This window comes from Wyeomyia smithii, chromosome 2 (assembly GCF_029784165.1).
Source record: "Wyeomyia smithii strain HCP4-BCI-WySm-NY-G18 chromosome 2, ASM2978416v1, whole genome shotgun sequence".
Classification (NCBI taxonomy): Eukaryota; Metazoa; Arthropoda; class Insecta; order Diptera; family Culicidae; genus Wyeomyia; species Wyeomyia smithii.
In genome coordinates this window covers 1125346-1147913 of record NC_073695.1, presented here as the reverse complement: position 1 = coordinate 1147913, position 22568 = coordinate 1125346, and the positions used below count along the sequence as shown (strand labels likewise).

The window sequence follows — 22568 nt, the reverse complement described above, 5'->3', positions numbered from 1 at the left end:
AGTGTTGCACGACAAACATATTATTTTATAAAACATTTTTATAAAACATTCGAACACACTTATGATGTATATAAAAGTGAAACTAGTTCTGTAAAGTATCTATGTCATAAATGAATATGTTCCTAAGATAATAAAACTGGAAAATAAATATTTGATTCTTATATATATTTATATCACTTAGAACATTCAACTCTTTTCTTGAGAACCGTTCGCCCAATCGTTTTGTTGTCAAAGAATGAATTGTATATTTTTGATCAAGCATTCCAATGAACTTATGGTTTTTGCTGGAGAACCATGGACGAATAAAGTAAAACGTGTATTTTCCTTAATAATTATAATTTTTCGAGCTTACATTAGAAATAACTCGAAAACCAATACCTTTAGAATGTTTACTACCAAGAGCATTTTGATTCAAAATGACTCTCTGCATCTTTCAAAATCATCAGAACACAAATATTTTGAAAAATGTTTGAATTAGAATTTTTATAAAAAAATTAATCTACCATAAAAAAATATTTTTCATTTCTCCATCCTGGACTTTTTTTTTTAAAGTTGCGTATTAACGTCAAGCTTCTTTAAAAAAAATTCAACTCTTTTTTTTTAAATTGAAATTTAATGTTTATTTTTATTTTTTTTCGGTCAAAAAAATTTTTTTTGTACAGTGTATATTTTTTATGGTGCATTTTTAATTCCCTACAACTCATTCTCAGACAGTTTTTCTATACAACCAACGGTTTCTGGGCTACGATGCTTCGAATAAAACCTATGCCAAAAGGCATACGCCCTTTTAGAATGTAACTCATGGGTGTAAAAAATCTCTCCACCTGTGAAAAATGTTCAGCTTGCTAAGCCAAATACGTGTGCAAAGTTTCATTCAAATCAAAAATGCTCGATTAAATTTCCGCGATTTGAAATGATTTTGCTCTATATCGTCGTAGGACGTTATTAATGTGTGATATTTCTTTGAAACGATTCCCTCATTTTTCTCCGAGGTGGTCCTTTAGGTTGAAAATTACAAAAATATGTTTTTAGCAAGTGTAAACAGTCAACATTTTCCGTACAGCTTGAACATTACGTTTGGAATGCGACACGACTTTAACTGAGGCGTATTTGCAGTCATTTTTTTTTTGTTTTTTGAAGAAATAAATCTTATCTACAATTTAGCCAAAACCGTTCTGCCTTTTACCAATTTACCAATTTTACTAAATTTTTTTTTCAAAAGTTAGTCGTGACTCAAAAAAAAAAAATAATACCGCAGAATAATATGTTTAGCTTATAGGAACATCTGTGCAAAGTTCCAGCCAGATCAAAAATGACAACTGGAAAAATGTTTCCTATGTTGCTAGTATTGCTAGTGTTGGTAGTATTGCTAGTGTTGCTAGTATTGCTCAACAGCAATATCAATATCACAGAAATATACCTCTTGTATGAGTATCCTTGTATACGAATCGGCACGGTGATCCTAACTGGATGTTTAGAAAGAACAAAGTCAATGATCCTTGTGCACTCTAATAAGATGGATGAAAATTGAAATCATTCAGCACAAGCTACTATAGAGCTCTAATGTACAAGATTCAGTGGTGATTGATTCAGCAGTTTGAAAACAAATAAAGTTTGCGACCGCTTTCCTTAACCACGCCTCTGGAATGCAGCAAAGTCAATGTCACAGAAACACGCTCCATACTCGAACAGAGAACAAATTTAGTTGACACGACAAGAACTGCACATAAAAGTCCTGGGTTGCATAGTTGAACGCAAGATAAGCTCCAGCCGCTTATCAAGTCCAAATTTCGTCAAGCTTTTATTTTATTTTTTTTAATAAGGGGATTGTTAGTAGTTTAGGTATTTATGATAAAGATTAGTATAATGAGTATGTGTGTCCAATCACAAATGGTGATTTCTCAACACTGAACATCGCAACCCCTGAAGCAGAGCTAGAATTCGACAAATATTTCATTCGTTAGGAAAACTGTGAAGTCAGCCTTGTGTGTCACTATTTAGTCCTCAATTTGTTTAATCAAAAAATACATCAAATTAAAAATAGTTATAAATAGTAAAACTTGTTTTGAAGTGTTCTTTTTTGAATCAAACAGTTTCTAACATGCATATATGAATTTATGATTGATTCTTTCACTAAAATAACGTTTTATTGAAATCATTGGCAACATTCGTTTCCAAATTACAGACCGTACCGGACTTGGAGCCGAACCGGAACGAAACCAAAAGAACTGCACCCTAAACGGACCGCAACAGAACAATAAACAATATCGCACGCTAGCCTGGAAGGCTAACGCGGTCTCGATCAACTAGATAATTAGTTGAGAGAATTCATTATCGATATTGTTTTTGGCACATTTTGCATGTTGTAGGATAAGTACAACGATACTCCGTGCCCCAGTGCTGAGTTGAGAAAATTTCCAGCTCGAAAAGATCCTCGACCTGATCGGGATCGAACCCGACATCACAACCGTGTGGGAAAGCTAGCCGACCGACATCACTAACCACAGAACCACGAGGATCAGGCTCGTACCGATTTTCAGTCAGACCGGACAAGACCAAAATCCAGACCTAACTTTTCGTTCCGATATCGAGCACTTTAACACTTGCGTACCCGACCCCTCCGCAGCCGAAAAAATGGAAATTCTTTTACCTGCCATTCCACGAGATTTGAACCGATTTTGATCAAACCTTTTTCAAAAGATCACAAATTCATCATAGTTTTTAGGACAGTAGAAGACATTTCGAAATTTTCCGTTGTTCCGGATTTATCGAGGGGAACCGTGGGGTAAGTACCCCTCCAGAGACACAGGCTAGAATAAAAATGGTAACGAAACCTTGCTTGCGACTTATCAAACTTGGCGATTGGCGATCGGTATTTGGCCGTATAAGGAATTGCATTCAAATCTTTTATGTTAAATTCAATTCACTCTCCCGTTTCGAAAATTTTCTCTTAGAGCCAGAAAGTCGGTTATTCCTAAAAAAAAATTTTTTTTGAGAGAACAGATCTCGACGTATCATGCATGTCTGAGATATTTGGCATCATAAATTTCATTCAAAAAGCAGGGCTGATGAGGGCTGGTCAAGTTGGTAAGAAAGTGACTTTAGTGACTATTTTTCGATAAAAAGTAACTTTAGTGACTTTTTGATGAAAAAAGTGACTTTTGAGTGACCAGCTTAAAAAAAAGTGACCAAGTCACTAAAAAGTGACCAACCTGCAGCCCTGCAAATGGTGACTTCTCAACACTGTTAGAAATTAGTAATTTTAATTGTTAGGATTTGTTTGCTTTCGCAATTAGGACTTATCATTCGTAGGGATTTAAGCCTACTTGTCAGAAAAGGGGAAGTAAACTTACAACTAACTTAATTGCTAACTTATTGACTATAACGTGAGCTTATCGTAGCAATTGAGGATTGCAACAATTTTTGTCGAAAATTGTTAATAATTTTATTTGACATAGCTTCTAATGGTTCAACACCAGTAAGTCTATGTAATTCGAGTGTACCAAACCAAGGAGGACGCTTCAAAATCATTTTCAGAATTTTATTCTGAATTTTTTGGAGCGTTTTCTTCCTTGTTGAACAGCAACTTGACCAGATCGGTACAGCATAAAGCATTGCTGGTCTAAAAATTTGTTTGTAAATCAAAAGTTTGTTCTTTAAACAAAGTTTAGAATTCCTGTTAATGAGAGGATATAAACATCTCGTATATTTGATGCACTTGGCTTGTATACTCTCAATGTGCTCTTTGAAAATAAGTTTTTTATCATAAATTAGCCCAAGTACTTAACCTTGTCGGACCAACTTAAAATAACCCCATTCATCTTGACAACGTGATTATTGTTTGGCTTGAGGAAAGAAGCCCTAGGCTTATGAGGAAAAAGTTCTCATTTGAGTTTTAGAAGCATTGGGAGAGATTTTCCACTTTTGCAAGTAGGAAGAAAAAATATCTAAACTTTTCTGCAATCGACTGCATATGACACGAAGACTTTTTCCTTTTACGGAAATGCTTGTGTCATCGCAGAACAATGACTTTGTGCATCCTGGAGGCAAATCAGGAAGATCTGAAGTGAATATGTTGTACAGGACTGGACCCAAGACTGAACCTTGAGGTACACCTGCTCTGACAGGAAATCTATCAGATTTTGAATTCTGATAGACAACCTGCAGAGTTCGATCAGTAAGATAATTTTTTTAAATTTTGATTAGGAAAATTGGAAAATTAAAAGTTTGCAATTTCGCAATCAAACCTTTATGCCAAACACTGTCGAATGCTTTTTCTATGTCTAAAAGAGCAGCTCCAGTGGAATAACCTTCAGATTTGTTAGCTCGTATCATATTAGTAACTTTGAGCAATTGATGAGTTGTGGAATGTCCATGGCGAAATCCAAACTGTTGATTTGCAAAAATTGAATTTTCGTTGATGTGTGACATCATTCTGTTAAGAATAATTCTCTCAAACAGTTTACTTATTGAAGAAAGCAAACTGATTGGTCGATAACTGGAAACTTCAGCTGGGTTCTTATCCGCTTTTAAAATGGGAATAATTTTTGCATTTTTCCATAATTTGGGAAAATATGCAATTTTGAAGCAGCAATTGAAAATTTTCACTGAAAATTCCATTGTGCTCTCAGGGAGATGTTTGATTAGTATATTAAAGATTCCATCGTCACCAGGTGCTTTCATATATTTGAAATTTTTAATAATTGATTTAATCTCATTCAAGTTAGTTTCAATTATTTCTGCAGGTAAAAAATTCTGGAAAGAAATTAAATCAAATTGACGTTTGACTTCATTTTCAATTGGACTCACAAAATTCAAATTTGAGTTATGAACACTCTCAAACTGCTGAGCAAGTCTTTGAGCCTTTTGTTTATTGGATACAAGAAAACGTTTTAAAACTGGAATAGGCTTTGAAGGTTTCATAAGAATCTTCGACAGCTTCCAAAAAGGTTTTGAATATGGTTTCAATTTTTCAACTTTAGTCTCAAAATTTTGATTTCTCAGAAGAGTAAATCTATGTTTAATCTCTTTCTGTAAATCTTTATAAAGAGTTTTAAAAACAGGGTCACGAGAACGTTGATATTGACGTCTGCGGACATTTTTCAAACGAATTAGAAGTTGAAGATTTTCGTCAATTATTGGTGAATCAAATTTCATTTGAGCCTTTGGAACAGAATAATTCCTGGCATCAATAATTGCACATTTTAATGCTTTCAAAGCGGAATCAATATTCACTTCGTTTTGCAAATCAAGCTCATTATTGAATTTTTTTTAAATATGAGTTTTGTATCTTTCCCAATTAGCCTTGTTATAATTAAAAACAGAGCTTATAGGGTTTAAAACTGATTCATGTGATAAAGAAAAAGTTATTGGAAGATGGTCAGAATCAAAGTCAGCTTGTGTGATCAAATCACTACATACATGACTTGAATCTGTAGTAAAGACGAGTTTTAAATTATTTTTTGGACTACCGATAAAATTTAAATTGAATTGACTTGAAGAGAATTGGACAAAAGGAATTACTGGAGCAAACACTGAAATATATTTTTCCCATGAAGGGGCGAACTATCTCAATATAAATGTTGGTTTCTTATTTTTTTTATGAGATTGAGAGAAAAATCTCACGATTTTACCTGCAAAACAAACGTACGTAACAAAATTTGATAATCAAAACCGTCATCGTCATCCAAACTCCACCTATTCTTCTATGCTGCCTGACACGATCGAAACACACTAGAAATGCAACAGTCAAACGCTGACATTTGCTAGGCGAGTTCCAAACCCAACATCTACATTGTGGCTAGCGACTGTACTGACTGTAGCTGAAATAACACTTGAGAGTTCCACATAGGTATGTAATTCATACAATCTAAACAGTTCACACCGCAGCCAGACTGGCAGCGTGTATCCTCGACAAACACGGTCCATACACACGCGGTCTGTAACTCACCGCCGTGGCCGATGATGCGGAACGAACATACTTGGCACTAACGTTAATAAATAAAAGCCAAGTGTGGCCGCGGCCTACCCTTAACTTATCGGTTGGCTTACGCGCGGTAAAGATGTTCAATCAGCCAACGCAACACGTGGTAATCGTTGCGTTAGCATGGCTAGTGTCCAGTTCTAGGGCAGTGATTAGTGAATTTCCCGAGTACACCAAATTCCCACCATCACCGTTGATTTGTATCGCCAGCGGTTGCATCATCGGGAAGAGCCGGAACGGTCTAGAGGGAAATCAGTATGAGGCCTTTTTCGGAATACCGTACGCTAAGCCACCACTCGGGAAGCTGAGGTTCAGAGTGAGTGCCTGGTGGCAACGAGCGACGAACAGTAATTGATTGTTGTTAATCTGCAGGATCCTGTTCCGGTGGAACCCTGGGATGGCTATTATGATGCCACTTATGAGCGCAGCAAATGCATGCAGAAGATCAGTGCACACCCGTTGTCGCAGGTGGAAGGAAGTGAGGACTGTCTGTACCTGAATCTGTACAGACCGAAGGTTTGTGTTAATCCGTTTCCGTTAAGTTACAAGTGGCATTCAAGGGTTTTAGTGTGCTTTTGTGGAAAAGTGATCGAACTATTCCGTTCCGTGACAAAATGTGAAGTGGGTGGTCATAGAGCGAAGGTTGCAAAATCAATGCAAACATACTGAATAATTTATGCATATCTAGCATGCATGCATGCGAAATTTTCAAGAACTTTGAAGGTCCGGTGGTCTAACAGGGTATGACTTGAACGCGCGAATCGGACGAAATCAGTAGAAATTTTAACAATTTGTTGTCGTGCCTTACGATGGTTTGTGTGAAGAGACATCGTGTTCGTAATTCTCAGAAGAACTATTCTTCAGCGACCGTCGCTTAAGATTATTCTAGCTTCTGGAAAAACCTGAGTGGAATCACAAACAGACTAGTCACAACACTAAAATCCACACTTACTACAGGGCTGAGCTTACAGTGAATCAGATCACAGTTAAAAAGAAACACGCCTAATGCAACATTTTCCGTAGATTTGTTTGGAACTTTTCAGTTTTTGGCATTCTAATAGAATAACATATCTACACGTTTTACATGTTGCCTCAATGGTCCATTGAGTCTAGTAGTAAACCAAGACATCGTATAATTTTCAGAACTTTCTTATTTCTCTCAGATCTTAGAATTAATCTTCAAACTGGCCGAAAAAACGAAATTCGTGTTCTGGACGAATCTCTTAATGGCCATGAATATCTTTATTTGACCGAAAGGATGTACAAATTATATTGTTATAATGCCAAAAACCGTTTAAGCTTTTTTGGAAGGTCTATGGAATTATCAAAGGAAATTGATGTTCATTTAACTGACTTACTTGCTTTTACCCAGCGATAATTTTGATGAATTGAAACGTGACAGCGAAAAATAATACGATTGGAATGCACCAGGAAAACTATCTAGTACATTTTGATCGTAACAAAGTAAAAAATTTAAAATATTTGAAATAGGCACGTGTTTTATTCAACGTGTGAATAAAGTAGGAAATTTTCAAGAGACATGGATGATCCTAAAATCTCGCGAGACTCCGGAATTGCCCATGGTCATGGAGCTCGTAACTGCCATATGGCAGCAAAATGTATACTTTGAGATGACTCTTTTATTGTGTTTAATTGTGAAGCTGTTTAAGTTAAGTGTGCCCACATCAAACTGCATTACAGAAAAATCCTGTAGAAAATTATCTGATTGATCGATCCTTTAGGCCATAAGTAAGCTCTTGGCATATTTATTTGATTCATCTTCAATACCATAACCGTACGTTCGCACCTTACGTTTAACGGGGAACCCTACTCTGTAAGGTCGGAAAGTAATGAATTTTCATGATTTTTTTTCGCATGTTTAGAGTACAGTGAAGTTTTCGTTCATTTTTGCTATTGGTTAAGGTGAATTTGAATATGTATTTTGCATGTCGTGAATGCAAATATAGTGAGAACTACACTGTTGACAGTGTTTTTCTCGAAACCATGTTTTTTCAACTGGTGGTACGTTTTTCTCAGCATCTACTGAACTGATTTGGCTGAACATTTTAAGCATGTAAAAATGAATTACACTGGTCAACAGAGATGCATTCCAAAAACCCAAGCAGGAAAAAAATGAAAGATTATAGCTATTCAACCATTCCTGTGAATTTCGATGGCCGGTTTTTGAATTTAACTATATTTTATCTTTTTTTAAATAGTGATTTTTCATGAGAAGAACGTACCACCAGTTAGGTACTGATTTAGAGAGAGCATCCACGTTTCCTTTACTCTGAACATTTAAAAAAAACACGAAAATTCAATATTTTTCAAACTTCCAGAGTAGGATCCCCCCTTGACTCCACTCCAGGACATAATTTGAATAGTACGAAGCTAGATCCGGCTATAAAACCGAAGATCGTTGAGCCCTCGTGTTGCTTCAATAGCAGACGCTACTGTAGACACTTTTTAAAAGTAGATCTCTCTGTTTACAGTCCCGGTAATCACGCAGAGCGCACTCCGTTTGTCACATGAGCAGATCACTTATCAAATCATGTATTTCTTGGTAAACTTTTAAAGTTCCTCCGGAACATGAAACTTGTGGTGAGCGGTGAAGAATAGTAGCCCCAGAGACTGCCAGAAGTTCGTTTTAACATAAGTCTTTTATCATCCATGAAGCAGCCAGAAACCGATTGTCAAAAAATGATTTGTAGAGGCAGCAAATGGGAAACAATTGTCAACATGTCCAAAATAATTGAGAAATTGTCTAATATCAAAGATGTTTTCAACCCGCACGCCAGAGTGTTATTACTTCATATTGTTTTAACAGGCTTTCGAGATAGTCATGTGGCCTGGAGTTTACTCCGTAGTTGATTCGGTATAACAAATTTTTTTCCTATTTGAAACGTACAATTTGAATTACAGTGTGGTAAAGCTGCTTCTTTCTTCGTGTTTCAAGAGCTTAAGCCTCACGCTTCCGCAAAGGGTTGATGGCCATTAGCCAAACTGCACAGGGGTTTGACAATTTTCTTCGAGTTCATAGGCCCTTATTACAGAAGACGAGGCACCCAAGCAACAATTGAAACATGATTAAACAATAAATTGTAATCATTTGTTGCACTAATGAAACTCTGAGGTTTCAAGGAACATTATTTGTTATTACGATGAAATTGTAAAGATACAAGCAACAACTAAAGTTGCATCCCTGCTTCAAAAATCTTTACACCAACAACGTAATTCGCGATGTTGGATTTGTTGTTGAAACGTAGAAACGGCATTCAAAAACCTAACCTTCACTGGATAGACCTAGTGGGCGGAGTATATAAGTTGCCAACGTGATGCTTGCGAGATACACAAAACAAACACACAATAATACTTCTAAAAGTTGCTGCCACGTTCTCAAGTCATGTAACAGTGGTCGATCGTTCGCCTTATATTTGTTTCTGAGATGAGATTATGTACTGCGCTGTAACTTTTTGCTGAGGTTCATACTGATGTCCATGTCTTCAAGGCAAGGCGAGCAGATTACATACGGGAATGTTGCTGTTTATCATCACACCCAGGTTCTTTACAGCGCTTCTTGCAAATATTATTATCTTCACAACACACGAGAGGGAAATATTACACCTTTGTAACGTTTAAAATGTTAAATAAAGTAATAACATTGCTCAGGTGACTAACCAATGACCTTTTATTTTATCGCGCCTCTGATACTTGGTCATCCAAAAACCATTTTTCAATTCGGCAGAAAAATGTTGGTCTCTAAAACCAAATGAAATAAATTGATTTGAATTTCACTATCACGCTGAAGTGCTGATGAATTAAAGAAGTAAAATTAAAAACTGAGAATGAGCCTGAGCATAATTAGAGAAGCAAAATAAAGACTGACTGAGCTATAAACTTGCAAGAGTTTCTACAGCAAATGACGTAAATAGTAGAAACGTGAAAATTGAATAGAAATCGATAACTGGAGTTGAATCCTCATCAAATTTCTGGAAATAATCAAAGATCAATCGCTATACAGAAAATCTTTTGTTTACCACAACGTCATGTTATTACTATTTCGTCCAAGTTGCTGCTACGATACATCTTCGTTGCTAAAATTTGACCATGCAGCAGTTACCATGTTGTTATCCAATTCCACGCATAAGTTCATACACATTACTGTTTCATTCTTGTAACTTGTGTTGAAACAACGAAAATGTTGCAGTTGGCTCCGCCTCCTGCGCTTTTTTTGTCATTGTATAAGAAACTGAAATGTAGCTGCAACTTAGTTTCGCATAAGAATTGCTGTGATGCACGAAATTCATTATCGAAACAAATTTTGCTGCTTGGGCAAGCAGCGAGTTACTCGTCTGACCAATTTGGACGTTGGACGTCTGGATGTTGGACGAGTCTGTCACTCAGCTGTCACCAGCTAAGTTTTACTCGCGTTCCCTAATTAATATTACATTTTACTCGACTCGGCTCTGTAATAGGGGCCATAATTGAAAAACGGGCTACTGCAGTAAAATTCTTGGCGGATGGAATTTGACTGCAGATTTTTCTGTTTGAACTCAACGGCATGGTTCTAGCATACATGAGGGGTGATATACACATTACAAAAGTTATCTTGAACGTTCAAAACTTGTTGTACCTACAAAAACATTTAAAATGCGTTTTTCTCGATGTCAGACCATTTTTTAATTATGGGCACTTTCGGCAGAGTTTTTGACAAGCCCAATTTTCGCAGCTTTCCCCTCGGGAAGTCCAAAGAACTCTTCCACCCAGGTTTCGGAATGGTCAAGAACCACTCTTCACTGCAATAATCGTCCCCTCGGGAAGTGTTCTTATTTTTTTGAGAGGCGACGGTTGTTTTACATTACCGAGCGAAAGCCTACTGTGACGCACGCTAAGGAAGCGAAATCAAATTAAAGTGTTGATCGTTTACAAGCCTGCTTTACCGCTCTACGGTTAATACTAATGAAGTCGATAGTTAGCATGTGAGACTTCGTTGTGATGATGCCGCTTCTGTCTAAGCAGCTATCCGTATATCATATATCATCCGTATATCACGAGCTCACCGGCTACTCCTATGCCTGATGTAGGTGGCACCAATCAGTCTAAGTAGTTTTGTTGGAAAATCATGCTCGATCATAATCTGCCATAACTCATTTCTCTTAACTGAATCGTTCGCTGCCCTGAAGTCTGTTGGTCTTATCGAGGATTTGTCGCAAGGTAAGCATTTGGTCCTCAGTGAAGCGTCCCTCTCGAAAACCACATTAATATTCGTCAACAGAAATTTCCTGCAAGGGTCTCAATCTGTGGAACAGGATACGGAAGAGAATTTCGTACACGGTATTGAGGAGAGTTATACCCCGATAGTTACCACAGTCCAGTCGGTGGCCTTTTTTGTAGATCAGTCTAAGGGCAATTCTTTACCAGACCACACCTTCAGCATATTCCGATGGTTGGCACGATACAGTTGTTCGTTCACGACTTCGAAACTCATTGGACGTGGTTGCCGCAGCTGTAGCCAACCCTTTTGGCGCTTTGATGCTGATCGTACTGTGGATATATCTCCACTATTCGCTCAGGTTCCTTTCAACTTGCTCATCGATCCGCTTTTCAACGTTCTGCGTGTACTCTGCAGCCACTCTTCCAATATACGTTGTGTTTCAATACGTTAGACAGCCGGAATCTTGCATACCTAGAAGTGATCCGAGTCAACGTTTGGTCCTCCCCGATCAGAAGAGCATAACTAAAACGTTACAAAATTCTATCAACAGCAGATACAAGTAACATATTTTGATGCGATTTAGTATTTTCCCATATGCTTTTGGTAACAAAATTGAATCTGAATGAGTTATAATAACAAATCCTGAAATAAAGTTGTACTGAAGCAAGTTTGACAAATTTTTCGTCTTTATCAAAAGCTGTTATTTCTAACAACGGTTATTATTATACTGTTCTATAAACTACAGTCGAATCGCTTTATAGCGCCACCGCAAGGGACCGTCGTTATAGAGAAATGTCGCAATAAAAAGAAAATTTGTTATCAATATGTATAAGGTAGAAGGGGCCTTTGAGAATGTCGCTATAGATAGGTTTGTCGCTATATAAATCGTCGTAATAAAGGGATTCTACTGTATCTTGTTTTGTTAGAAAGCTGATACATTAGTAACAAATTTTGATATATGTTTGATACTAGTAGAATTATTTCTGTTATAATTTCTGTTATTTTAACACCTAACGGGACCAAATTGAAAACACAGCCTGTAGGGTTTTTCCCGTAACAAAATAACAACTTCTGTTACATTTTTGTTTTTTCTTTCTGATCGGGATCCTAACGACCTTACGTCTGGAACGTCTGAAAAGTGCCGACCATGGACCAGAGCGTGCCGATCATCTACCAATTACGGGGCGGAAGAAGTGTTCCTGCACGATCTGCGCATTTGCATCTCGGATGACGATCATGATATCGTGTCCTGGGCACTCACTGTACGTCTTTTCGAGGAGATCGTAGAACTCCTCCTTCTCGTCATCGGGTTTATTATTGGTCTGGCCTTGAGGAGAAGATGATTTTAGAGGGGAGTTTTCGGCCATTCTGAGCGTAATTTGGGATCATTTTCTATATCGACTTTTTCTGGACTTTAGAGAGGGTTTCGGCCATTCTGATTTTTTTTTATTCTCGATTATTTTCCGTCGGTCTAGTTCCGCCACTGTTGTGCCAATCACCGACGCGCGGGAAGGCGACTCCTACCAGGACCTCTGAATAACCCGTTGGTTAACGGTCAGGCGCCAACGGCTTTACTTTATCATGCGATGGAAGGCGTGATCTCAGAGATTTTTCGCCCCACAAATTTTCCGGTGTCGACTAGGATTTAACGTAGACCAGTTGGTTTGGTTGTAAGTGGATCATGCCACCCCATAACCATTGAAACCTATGTCGGCGTTGGGACTCGAACTCAGACGACAAGCGTGGTTGGCGGAGACGTTACCAACTACGCTAGGCTCCCGCCTGTCTGAACTTAATTTGGGATCACATTGATTAGGCTGTAATTGAAGAATTTGCCCTTAATTCTCAACACGCATAAACGGTCACTGATCGGTCTCCATTCTATGACACACCTAATGTTATTTCTAATTAGCACGAAACTGATTTGCTTCCTGCTTTCACGCCACCACCGTATTAGATGTGGTACTTAAATGAAGTGTCCGCAATAGGATCTACTGCTCGGAATTTACGTTCGCACGTTTCCGGCCACCAGTAGGGCGTAAGTTTCCTCCGCCGTCGCAAAGTTACGTGTTATGATGTCAACGTCATCCGCGAAGCCCTGTGACCTTGTGGAAAGCGTGTCTTTCGCGTCGTGATAACTGAGATACCGCGGTAGTGATTTATAACCCCCATTTATTTTATAACCGGAAAGGTTTAGATCAATAATTGCAATTTGGTATCACGGGTTACTTTCAAAACACGTTAATTTTTTGGTCCTAGAATAATGTTATCATTACACGATTACAAAAAACATAATTTTTCAAAAAATTTCAAATCTCAACTTTGTCGTTTTACCAATTATTTTACATTTGTTTTTTAATCTTAAAATTTACCTATAATTTTCTTATATGCATTTTTATTGTTTTTGAATTAAATATCAGATTTTCTTTATTTCATGCCTAACTATCGATTTTGAATACCAAAAAGCGTTTTTTATCTCAGAAAAGTCAGATATAAAATATGACGTCAAATTGTCCCATCTTGAAAATTATCTAGGCTGACCAGACGTACCGGTTTGAACGGGACAGTACCGTTTTTTCGACTTTTTTTAACCGTCCCGTCTTTTTGCCATTTTGTATCGTTTTCGGATACTCCTCGAAAAAATCTTACATAGAGCTTTGCATTGAAACTCTTCCTAAATGAAAAATAAGTTTCCAAGCAGCCAGGATTTTTTTAATATTACTGAGTACGTTTTGTGCCTACCTGAATTGATTGAAAGTTGGGACCATGATAATTGTTAGTCAAACTCTCGATCATCATGTGACAAATTTCAGGAACTCATTGCAAAAAATCACACATATTCAGGATCGGCTAAGTGCATCAAAGCAATGTTTAATTGTTTGCATGCTTTGGGTGGTGAGAATTTTCAAAAATCTATTTTATCATGTGACCCGTTTTTTGAACCCATTTGTTCCGTTTGAATCCCGAGAAAATCTGGTCAGCCTAAGATTATCGCATATCAGTTCCGCCAAATGTTTTTCCTGAGTATGGCCATCTTTTTTCATCCATCCATACAAAAATATTTCGTGTAGTTTTTTACACTTTCTTTTGTTAAAAAATCTTCAGCTAATTGATGAAGGTTGTTTCAATGAAATTCCACGCAAAAATTAATTTTGAGTATATACTGAAACCGCAACTTTTTCTGGTAGCTCGTTTCTGAAAGGCTTCTTGGTTCCGTCTATCAGAGAAATAATAGATATGAGCAATGCTTCTTCCTGTGAAGTGTTAATTCTCTGTGGATCACGATCAACTGAAAATCAATCAGAGCTCAAAAGAAATCGTTTTAGTTGCTTAGCTGTAAGGGGCCATCCACATACCACGTGGACAGATTTTTAACGATTTTGAGCCCCCCGCCCTCCCCCTCCGTGGAGACAACTGTCCATATAAATTCTAAAAAAATTGTATGGACCGTGAACATTACCCAACCTACATAATGGTATGTGGATGGCCCCTAAACAGCGTGCAACTCTTCCCATCGTCGTCGTCTTCCGTCAAGTTGCTGCAACTTCCCCTTTTCAATACCTCTTTTCCAGTTTGTTAAATGTACGGACACGGCCCAATCAAACCTTACATTAACCTTACTTAAACTTAAACCTTAATATTTTGCTATTTCAACGACGGTCCTTAACTCGGGGTAATCGGTGGACGTCTCCGTATTCCTCATTTCACTGCAGTATGGAAGCTGACTGCGCGTATGAATTCGTGTTCATAATTGAAACACTTGAGGAAAATATGACTACTTTTACACAGAGCGATGGCCTAAATCTCGATGGCATAAATAATCACATGTTTTACAAAAACTCGTTCTTCAGTTTTGATGAATTCATACATTTTTTTTTAAATTTAGATGCACCGTTAGTCAACTCAAGTAGCCACGATCTCTGCATTTTTCTAACATCCCCGGTTACCTAGGCACTTTCCTACGGTCTCTACTTGACAATTGCCTAATATTTTTCGATTGGCCGGATGATAGACATACAGAAGAAATGAAGTCTTTTTCAATGAAATCTACCCTCCGGAATCACGGTTTTTTGTCCATTAGTAAGCATGGTGATAAAAAAATAACAACTAAAACTATTCACTTTGGAATCCAAACTACACTGGTTTAGATTTTTTTGCAGATTCCAATCAAAACTATGACAAAAAATAATTTTTACATCTACTAATCTTTCCGATTTGCTTCGATCGGAATAAATTTACTTTTGAACTAGTGTTTGCGAGAGATATTCTTGCATTGCATCACTCTCAGATTCGATTGATTTTAATATTTTTTTTCGCCGCTACACTTTCAGTACATCACAGATCCCCTGCCAGTAATTTTCTACATCCACGGCGGCAGCTACGCTTCCGGCTCCGCTTCAGCGGTCGAGTATGGCCCCGAACGGTTGATGGGCACACGCAAGGTGATCGTGGTCGTGATTCAGTACCGCCTCGGTGCGTTCGGGTTTCTGTCTACCGAAGATAAGTGCGCACCCGGCAACTACGGCCTCAAGGATCAGAACCTGGCCCTGCGGTGGGTGCAGTATAACATACAGAAGTTCGGCGGAGACTCCAAACGCATCACGCTGGTGGGTCAAAGTGCCGGCGGCGCGTCCGTTCAGTTGCATATGATGTCACCGCTGAGCAGAGGCTTATTTTCCAAAGCGATCAGCATGAGCGGAAGCGCACTGGGTTACTGGAATTATAACATTGATCAGGCAAGGGTTGCACGCAGACAGGCGGCCGTTCTTGGAATCCCTGACGCGTACACGATATCCAACGAGCTACTTATCGACGAACTGCGCGCGGTGGACGCCATCGAGCTGGCGAAAAGTATCGACCGGCTCAAATATTTCTACGTGCATCCAACAGCACTCTATCAGCCCGTTGTCGAGCGGTACGTGACTAATACGACATTCATGCATAAGGAACCACGCGCCCTTTGGGCGGCTGGTGACTATGAGAAAATTCCCTGGGTTACGGGCTTCCTTCCGAATGACGGTGCAGCTGATTCGTTGGGTATCATTTCTAACGTCACTTTACTCGAGCAGTTAAATGAAAAATCCAGGATTTTCATTCCACGTCTAGCTGGTGGAGACTCTGGCACACGGTCAGTGCAGATGTTGAAGGAGCGCTTCTTCAATGATAGTTCTAGGGAACGATGGTTGACGAGGGATAATTTCTTGAATTTGCAGGATGTAAGTCCGAAACCAGGAGGAAAAGTGTTAAGTGTTAATTGAAATGTATTTTTCTGTGATTTTAGCTACTAACCGAATCGACCATGATATATCCAATAACTCTTAGTGTAAAGCAACACACCGCACAGAAAAGCTCCAAAAGAGCACCAGTTGGGGTGTACTATTTTAATTTCAAAGGCCATTTTTCGCAATCATACCTGTACACCTACACTAGAGAAGACTTCGGAGTGTGCCATTCGGATGAGCTGCTGTATCTATTCCGAAACACAGCGTTCGCACCCGACTTCCCTAGTGGATCTCCGGAATACGTTATGGCCAAAGGATTTGTAGACTACATTGTTAAGACTGCATATGAAGGGTAAGTTCTCATTAGACCAAAAAAATCAATGATATGTTGAATTGTATTTCCTAATCCAGCGTCGTCGGTCCAACGTGTGAACGGGACGATTGTCAGCTGCTCGAGTTTGTCAATTCGGACAACCCGAAAGCTCCGGTCGAGCTTAACCTGTACAACGGTTTCGATGAAGATTTGTACCAGTTTTGGCGAAAGTTCTATCGGTTGCAAGGAATCTAGTAACTATAAAACCATTTGCTATATGTCAAAAAAAATTGTTTTGTTTTTGTGTCGTGTGGCTTAAACATCACATCCATACCTACATTGGCATTTTAACCGGCCGGGTCTAGTATTTCATTTTCACATTCCGCGGTGCATAAAGCAGCACTAGTAGCGCGGGCAATGGCTATGGCGTTTCGTGTGCATTGTATAAAACATTATTGATTGGTTGGCCGATCGCTACATTTTCCAAATTACGTCACAAGTGACTAATTTATTATACAATTAAATCACTGAGAGAGCCGACATATTTAAACAGCAACGGTTCCGCAGTGCTTACATATTTACCGTTCACAACACGCTAGGTATATTGAAAGTGTTTTCTAAAGCAAAAGTCACAAGGTAGAACTGTTAGAGTATAACACTGTCTCTAGGGTGAAAAATAAGACATTACCATGGTCCGTTGCAATAATCAACATGCCGTGGGACCCTTAGTATATTCAAAAAATTTTGACATGATAGTTATTAGAATCATCTGCTTAGTATGCCTTTACTATGTGGTTGGCAATACCAGCCAACTGGCATTCCATTCAAACAAAATACCGGTGGTGTGGCAAAGAACTAACAAGTCTATTTAGTAGGCAACGAACTACTGTTGGCTTCATTTGTAGCAGACTAGCAGTGCAAATGATTTAAGAGTAGGGTGAGGAACGGCTTAACCCGTAGCGCCTATTCTAATCAGTCGAAGAAAACGAGCCTCAAACTCCTGATTTTTATCAATATCGACAATTTCAATGACGAAAAGCAAAAACTGATTACACAGTGCAACAAAAATTGACTTTCTTTTCTGCCTTGGTTTCAATATATAATTTTTTTGATAATGCGCTAATATCACCAATCAATCGATTCCTGAGACTTTTTTACTCAATATAAGACATAATTTGACTACCACTTATAGATATAAGCGCATTACCATTAATGCTCAGATATACTCGATATTATTTTGCTCTGTGAAATATACTGAAACCATGCCAAAACCGGTTTCGTAGAATCACCGTTTTTAGCTCGGTTTTTGTCCGATTTAAGATGTTTTTTTTAAAAGATGGGTAAGAAGATGCTAATATGTGGACTCAGAATTTCGATATTTGGTCTTAAAACAAAATGGCGTCACAAAAACCTCGAAAATTTCCGTTTTCTAAAAAATTCAAAATGGCGCAATTGTTGCCCCTTAAGTTGGAATAGGTTCGAACTTGGTGGAATTTATTTTCGCATCAAACTTCATCAAAAAATCATATATAGAAGCCAAGGCAAAAAAATGTTGCGCTGTGTTATCTAGCTGTCTCACGAATGTATAAAATATCGTTTATCGCAGAGAAATCTTTGAACAAATTGAATGAGATCAAAGAGAAAATTCATTTTGTGTTGATTTTTTAGTGCAAGAGGTTACTTCATAGCTTAAGTGTTCGAAATTCGATACAGTACGGTACGCAGAACGGCATTGGTATTGAGAATCTTCTAGTTGACCCATGCAAGTGTGTACGGCCTACGTAGCAAAATTTTCTACCATTATGCCTGATGAATCTGAATTTTGTCAGTTTATCGAAAATGCTCTATATTTTCAAGTAGCACACATATTTTTCCGGGATTACTCGTGGGCGAGAAAAATGTCAACTTAAAATTATTTAAGTACATAAAAGTTAAAAATTCATAAGCAAGGGAGAATCGAGTGTTTTAGATGACTCGGATTCGTTTTCGTTCGGTTTGTTTTCCTAATTTGCGTTTACATACGACAAGAAAAACGTTTTGCCTTTCTCCTAGAAAGGTATAGCAATCACTGGAAAAACCAAAGGTATAAAACTGGTCCCAATGGCCGAATGTCATATACCACTCGACTTCTTTCGACGAACTGAGCATTTTCTGTATGTATGTATGTATGTGTGTATGTATGTATGTGTGTGTGTGTATGTATGTGCAACTTTTTTTTCTCACTCACTTTTCTTAGAGATGGCTGGACCGATTTTTATAAAATTAAATGCAAATGAAAGGTCTAGTTGCGCCATAGGTTGCTATTGAATTTTATTGTAATCGGATTTTTAGTTTAGAGGTTATGTATCAAAATGTAAAAATCACGAAACATCAATATCTCAGTAACCACACAACCGATTTTAATAAAATTGGTTTAAAATGATCGGGCTGTCTCCAGAACCCTTAACTTTTGAATTTCGTAATGATTGAACATATGGTTCAAAAGTTATGTAAAGAAAAGTTATCCTGAGGTTGTTAAAACTCACTCATTTTTCTCAGAGATGGCTGAACCGATTTTCACAAAATTAGTGTCAAATGAAAGGTCTAGTTGCCCCATAGGTTGCTATTGAATTTCATCGCAATCGGATTGTAACTTTGTCCGTTGTTCATGAAAATGTGAAATCACATAATGAAAGTTAACATATTGACTTCCTCCTAACGATCACTGGCTAATTAAAAGGTAGAAAAGTGATCCAAATGGCCGAATGTCATATGCTACTCGACTCAGTTAGACGAATCGAGCATTTTCTGCATATAAGCATGTATAGGTGTATATGTTTGTGTGTGGGTGTGTACGTGTGTATGTGCACCTTTTTTCGCACTCACTATTCACAGAGATGGTCTGACCGAACAGATTTCAATGAAATTAATTGCAAATGAAAGGTCTAGTTGCCCTTTAAGACCCTATTGAATTTTATTGTAATCTGATTTCTAGTTTAGAGGTTATGTATCAAAGTGTAAAAATCACGAAACATCAATATCTCAGAAACCACACATCTGATTTGATTAAAATTAGTTCCAAATGAACGGGCTACCATAAAAACCCTTAACTTTTGAATTTTATGAAGATTGAACATGTGGTTCAGGAGTTATGGAAAGAAACGTGTTCTGGAGACTATTTAATCTCACTCATGTTTCTCAGAGATGGCTGGCCCGATTTTTATAAAATTAGTGTCATATGAAAGGTCTTGTTGCCCCATAAGACCCTAATGATTTTTTTTTCAAACGGATTATTACTTTGCCTGTTATGTTTAAAAATGTGAAATCCAGCTATGAAAAGAAACATATTCCAAGACAACTTACTTGGACTCACTCATATTTCTCAGAGATGGTTGACCCGATTTCCACTGAATTAGTATCAAATGAAAGGTCTACCTACCTCATAACTCCCTATTGAATTTTGCAGTAATCGGACTGTAACTTCGTCTGTAATGTATCGAAATGTGAAAATCACGAAACTTCATTATCTTAGAAACTACACAACCGATTTGAACAATATTGATATCAGATGAACGGGCTAGTTAGGGGTTAACTGATGAATTATGATTGAACACGTGGTTTCAAAGTTTGGCTGCCCCATACGTTACCTTTTCATTTGATTGTAATCGAGCTTAAGCAAGCGTTATGTTTTAATTTGTAAAACAACGAAAGTCTATTATCTCAAGTACTACACGACTTATTTGAACATAACTAGTGTCATACAAATGAGTCATCTCTCAAACTTACAAATAACAAACTTCATAACAATTTGATATGCTGTTTAAAAGTTTTAGAAAGAACAGAAGTTCAAAGACTATTCAACACTTTACCTGCTTCGATCAATATATATGGCCTCAACATGATTTAAATGTGGTATCGTACTATCTGAACGTTCCCGGCATCGCTCGTGATTAAATTGTTCGAAATTAAGAGTCATTGCTTTTATTTCGCTATTTCTTAAGTACTAACATTACGTCAAATTTCATATTTTATACTTTAATTACAACATCAATATTTTAGAACCCAAAGAGTGGATAAACATTTATTGGATTTAAGCATTCATGTAAATCTATTTTTACAAAGGCTGAGTCTGACCGCTAGGTGGATTAATTTAGGTTTTTTTGTAATACTGCTACTAATACCCAAACTGCTACGAAAATGTACCTGACATTTCGTACATTTAAATTTATTATTAATTTTGATTCCGTTCATTTAAATTAATTAGTTAAATAATTTCTAATTAAACAATTAATTAATTTCGATTATTTAAAAATTACTGTCTTTAAATTCTAACTATTCCAGAAAATTGTACTTACACTTGGATAGTAGTAGTACTATAAACCAATAGTTTCCCACGAAGCTACGGTGCATATCGTTGATCCAATGAATAATGCAATTGTCGCAACCACGTTTCTGCAGTGCAGCAATCATTGAGTCATGAGGTTAAATATCAAATGCTCCTTCTATATGAAGGAACGCCGCAAGTGAAATTTCTTCTGCTGCAAATAATTTCTCTAATTTTGTAAATATAGTATGAAGTGCTGTTACAGAAGATTTACCCTCCTGGAGTTTTACAAAACGATGATGACTTTATGTTTTAATCGATCATCTTCTTCATTGTTTTGAATTGAGGAGCTGGCATCGCTGGCGACGTGTGTAGACGCTTTATTTATTGTGTCCGTGGTAATCGCGTTTTATTGTGGTATATAGCACGATAAATTGTGAATTTCGTGTGGTAATTGTGGGTAAAAGTGTTTCGAGTGTTATAACAGTGTTTTAAAAGTGATTTGGAAGTAAAACGATCTGGAAATTTAAAGTTTTATTGCCGTTTTTTTCACAATTTGTCGCCTAGCAAATGGCTGCTTTTAAAGCGCAGTGTTGTGTTGGTGACTTTCCTTTGATACGGTAGTGTGCAAGCTTACTCTCCGCCGACGGCACGATCTGCTGAGAGGCAGAAACTGAGAGAGCGGCAGTTGTAACCAAAGAAACAAGTTTCCTATACTTGTTTGCGTGCGAGCGGAGGCATGTTTGGTTTGCTGAAAGCTGATTCAATGGCTAAGATAAGTGCATACATTTACAGACATGTTTGTTTATTTATAAATGACTCGAAGGTAGTAGTTTTCACCAACAAGAATCAAATTGTTTTTTTCTATATTTCGTGTTGTAGCGTGTGCAGTATAGTATGAGTTTTTTAGCGATGAATTTGTGCGTCATTTAATGGCGAATTCATCTTTCATGTGTGCTACCACAGCGTAGCATTTTCGTACTGTTCTGTCATTCATTCATGCACCGCTTGAAAAGGTGTACCACACGATTGCTGTTTATCTATTTTGCGATATTTCCCAATGTTAAAAATGTCTTGAATTTTTGAACTGAAATATATCTGATGACCATGTTTTAATGTCCATTGTCTTTCCTTTTCTATTTATGACTTCACTAGCTTCTGAATAATTATTTTTACGCCATAGCTAAGTTTTGTTAAATATGCTAAATTTTTATAGGCGCAGATCCAAAACGGTGAAATGAATAATAATTGTTCTGGCATTTTGTAAAGGGTTCAGGAATACTGTAATGGTGTGTCAAGCTCGTTTCCGCAGCTGTGCTACACCGTTCTGGACTACACTTTACAGCACGAAAACGAACACGCAAGCGACGCTACACTCAGTTCTCATATTTTTCGTCCGGCATTTGAGAGCATTTGTTTTTGTTATTAGTGTTTTGAGACTGCACCCTGTTTCTTTCGGGTGTAGTCCAGGATAAAGTGTGTAGTCGGATACAGAAAAAGTATTGTCCGGAAAGTGAAAAAAAAGTACAGGA

The 22568-nt window shown here is 37.6% G+C and overlaps 1 protein-coding gene across 1 annotated transcript in view; it reads left to right on the top strand.

Moving 5' to 3' along the window:
• Positions 1-6016: 6016 nt before the first annotated feature.
• Positions 6017-22568, top strand: part of LOC129723264 (juvenile hormone esterase-like) — a 72989-nt gene continuing 56437 nt past the window's right edge. The window contains exons 1-5 of the mRNA XM_055677382.1: positions 6017-6299; positions 6356-6499; positions 15530-16414; positions 16480-16772; positions 16832-16987. Of these exons, the coding sequence (XP_055533357.1) occupies positions 6063-6299; positions 6356-6499; positions 15530-16414; positions 16480-16772; positions 16832-16987 (1715 nt within the window). The 5' untranslated portion in view covers positions 6017-6062. The remainder of the gene's footprint in view (positions 6300-6355; positions 6500-15529; positions 16415-16479; positions 16773-16831; positions 16988-22568) is intronic.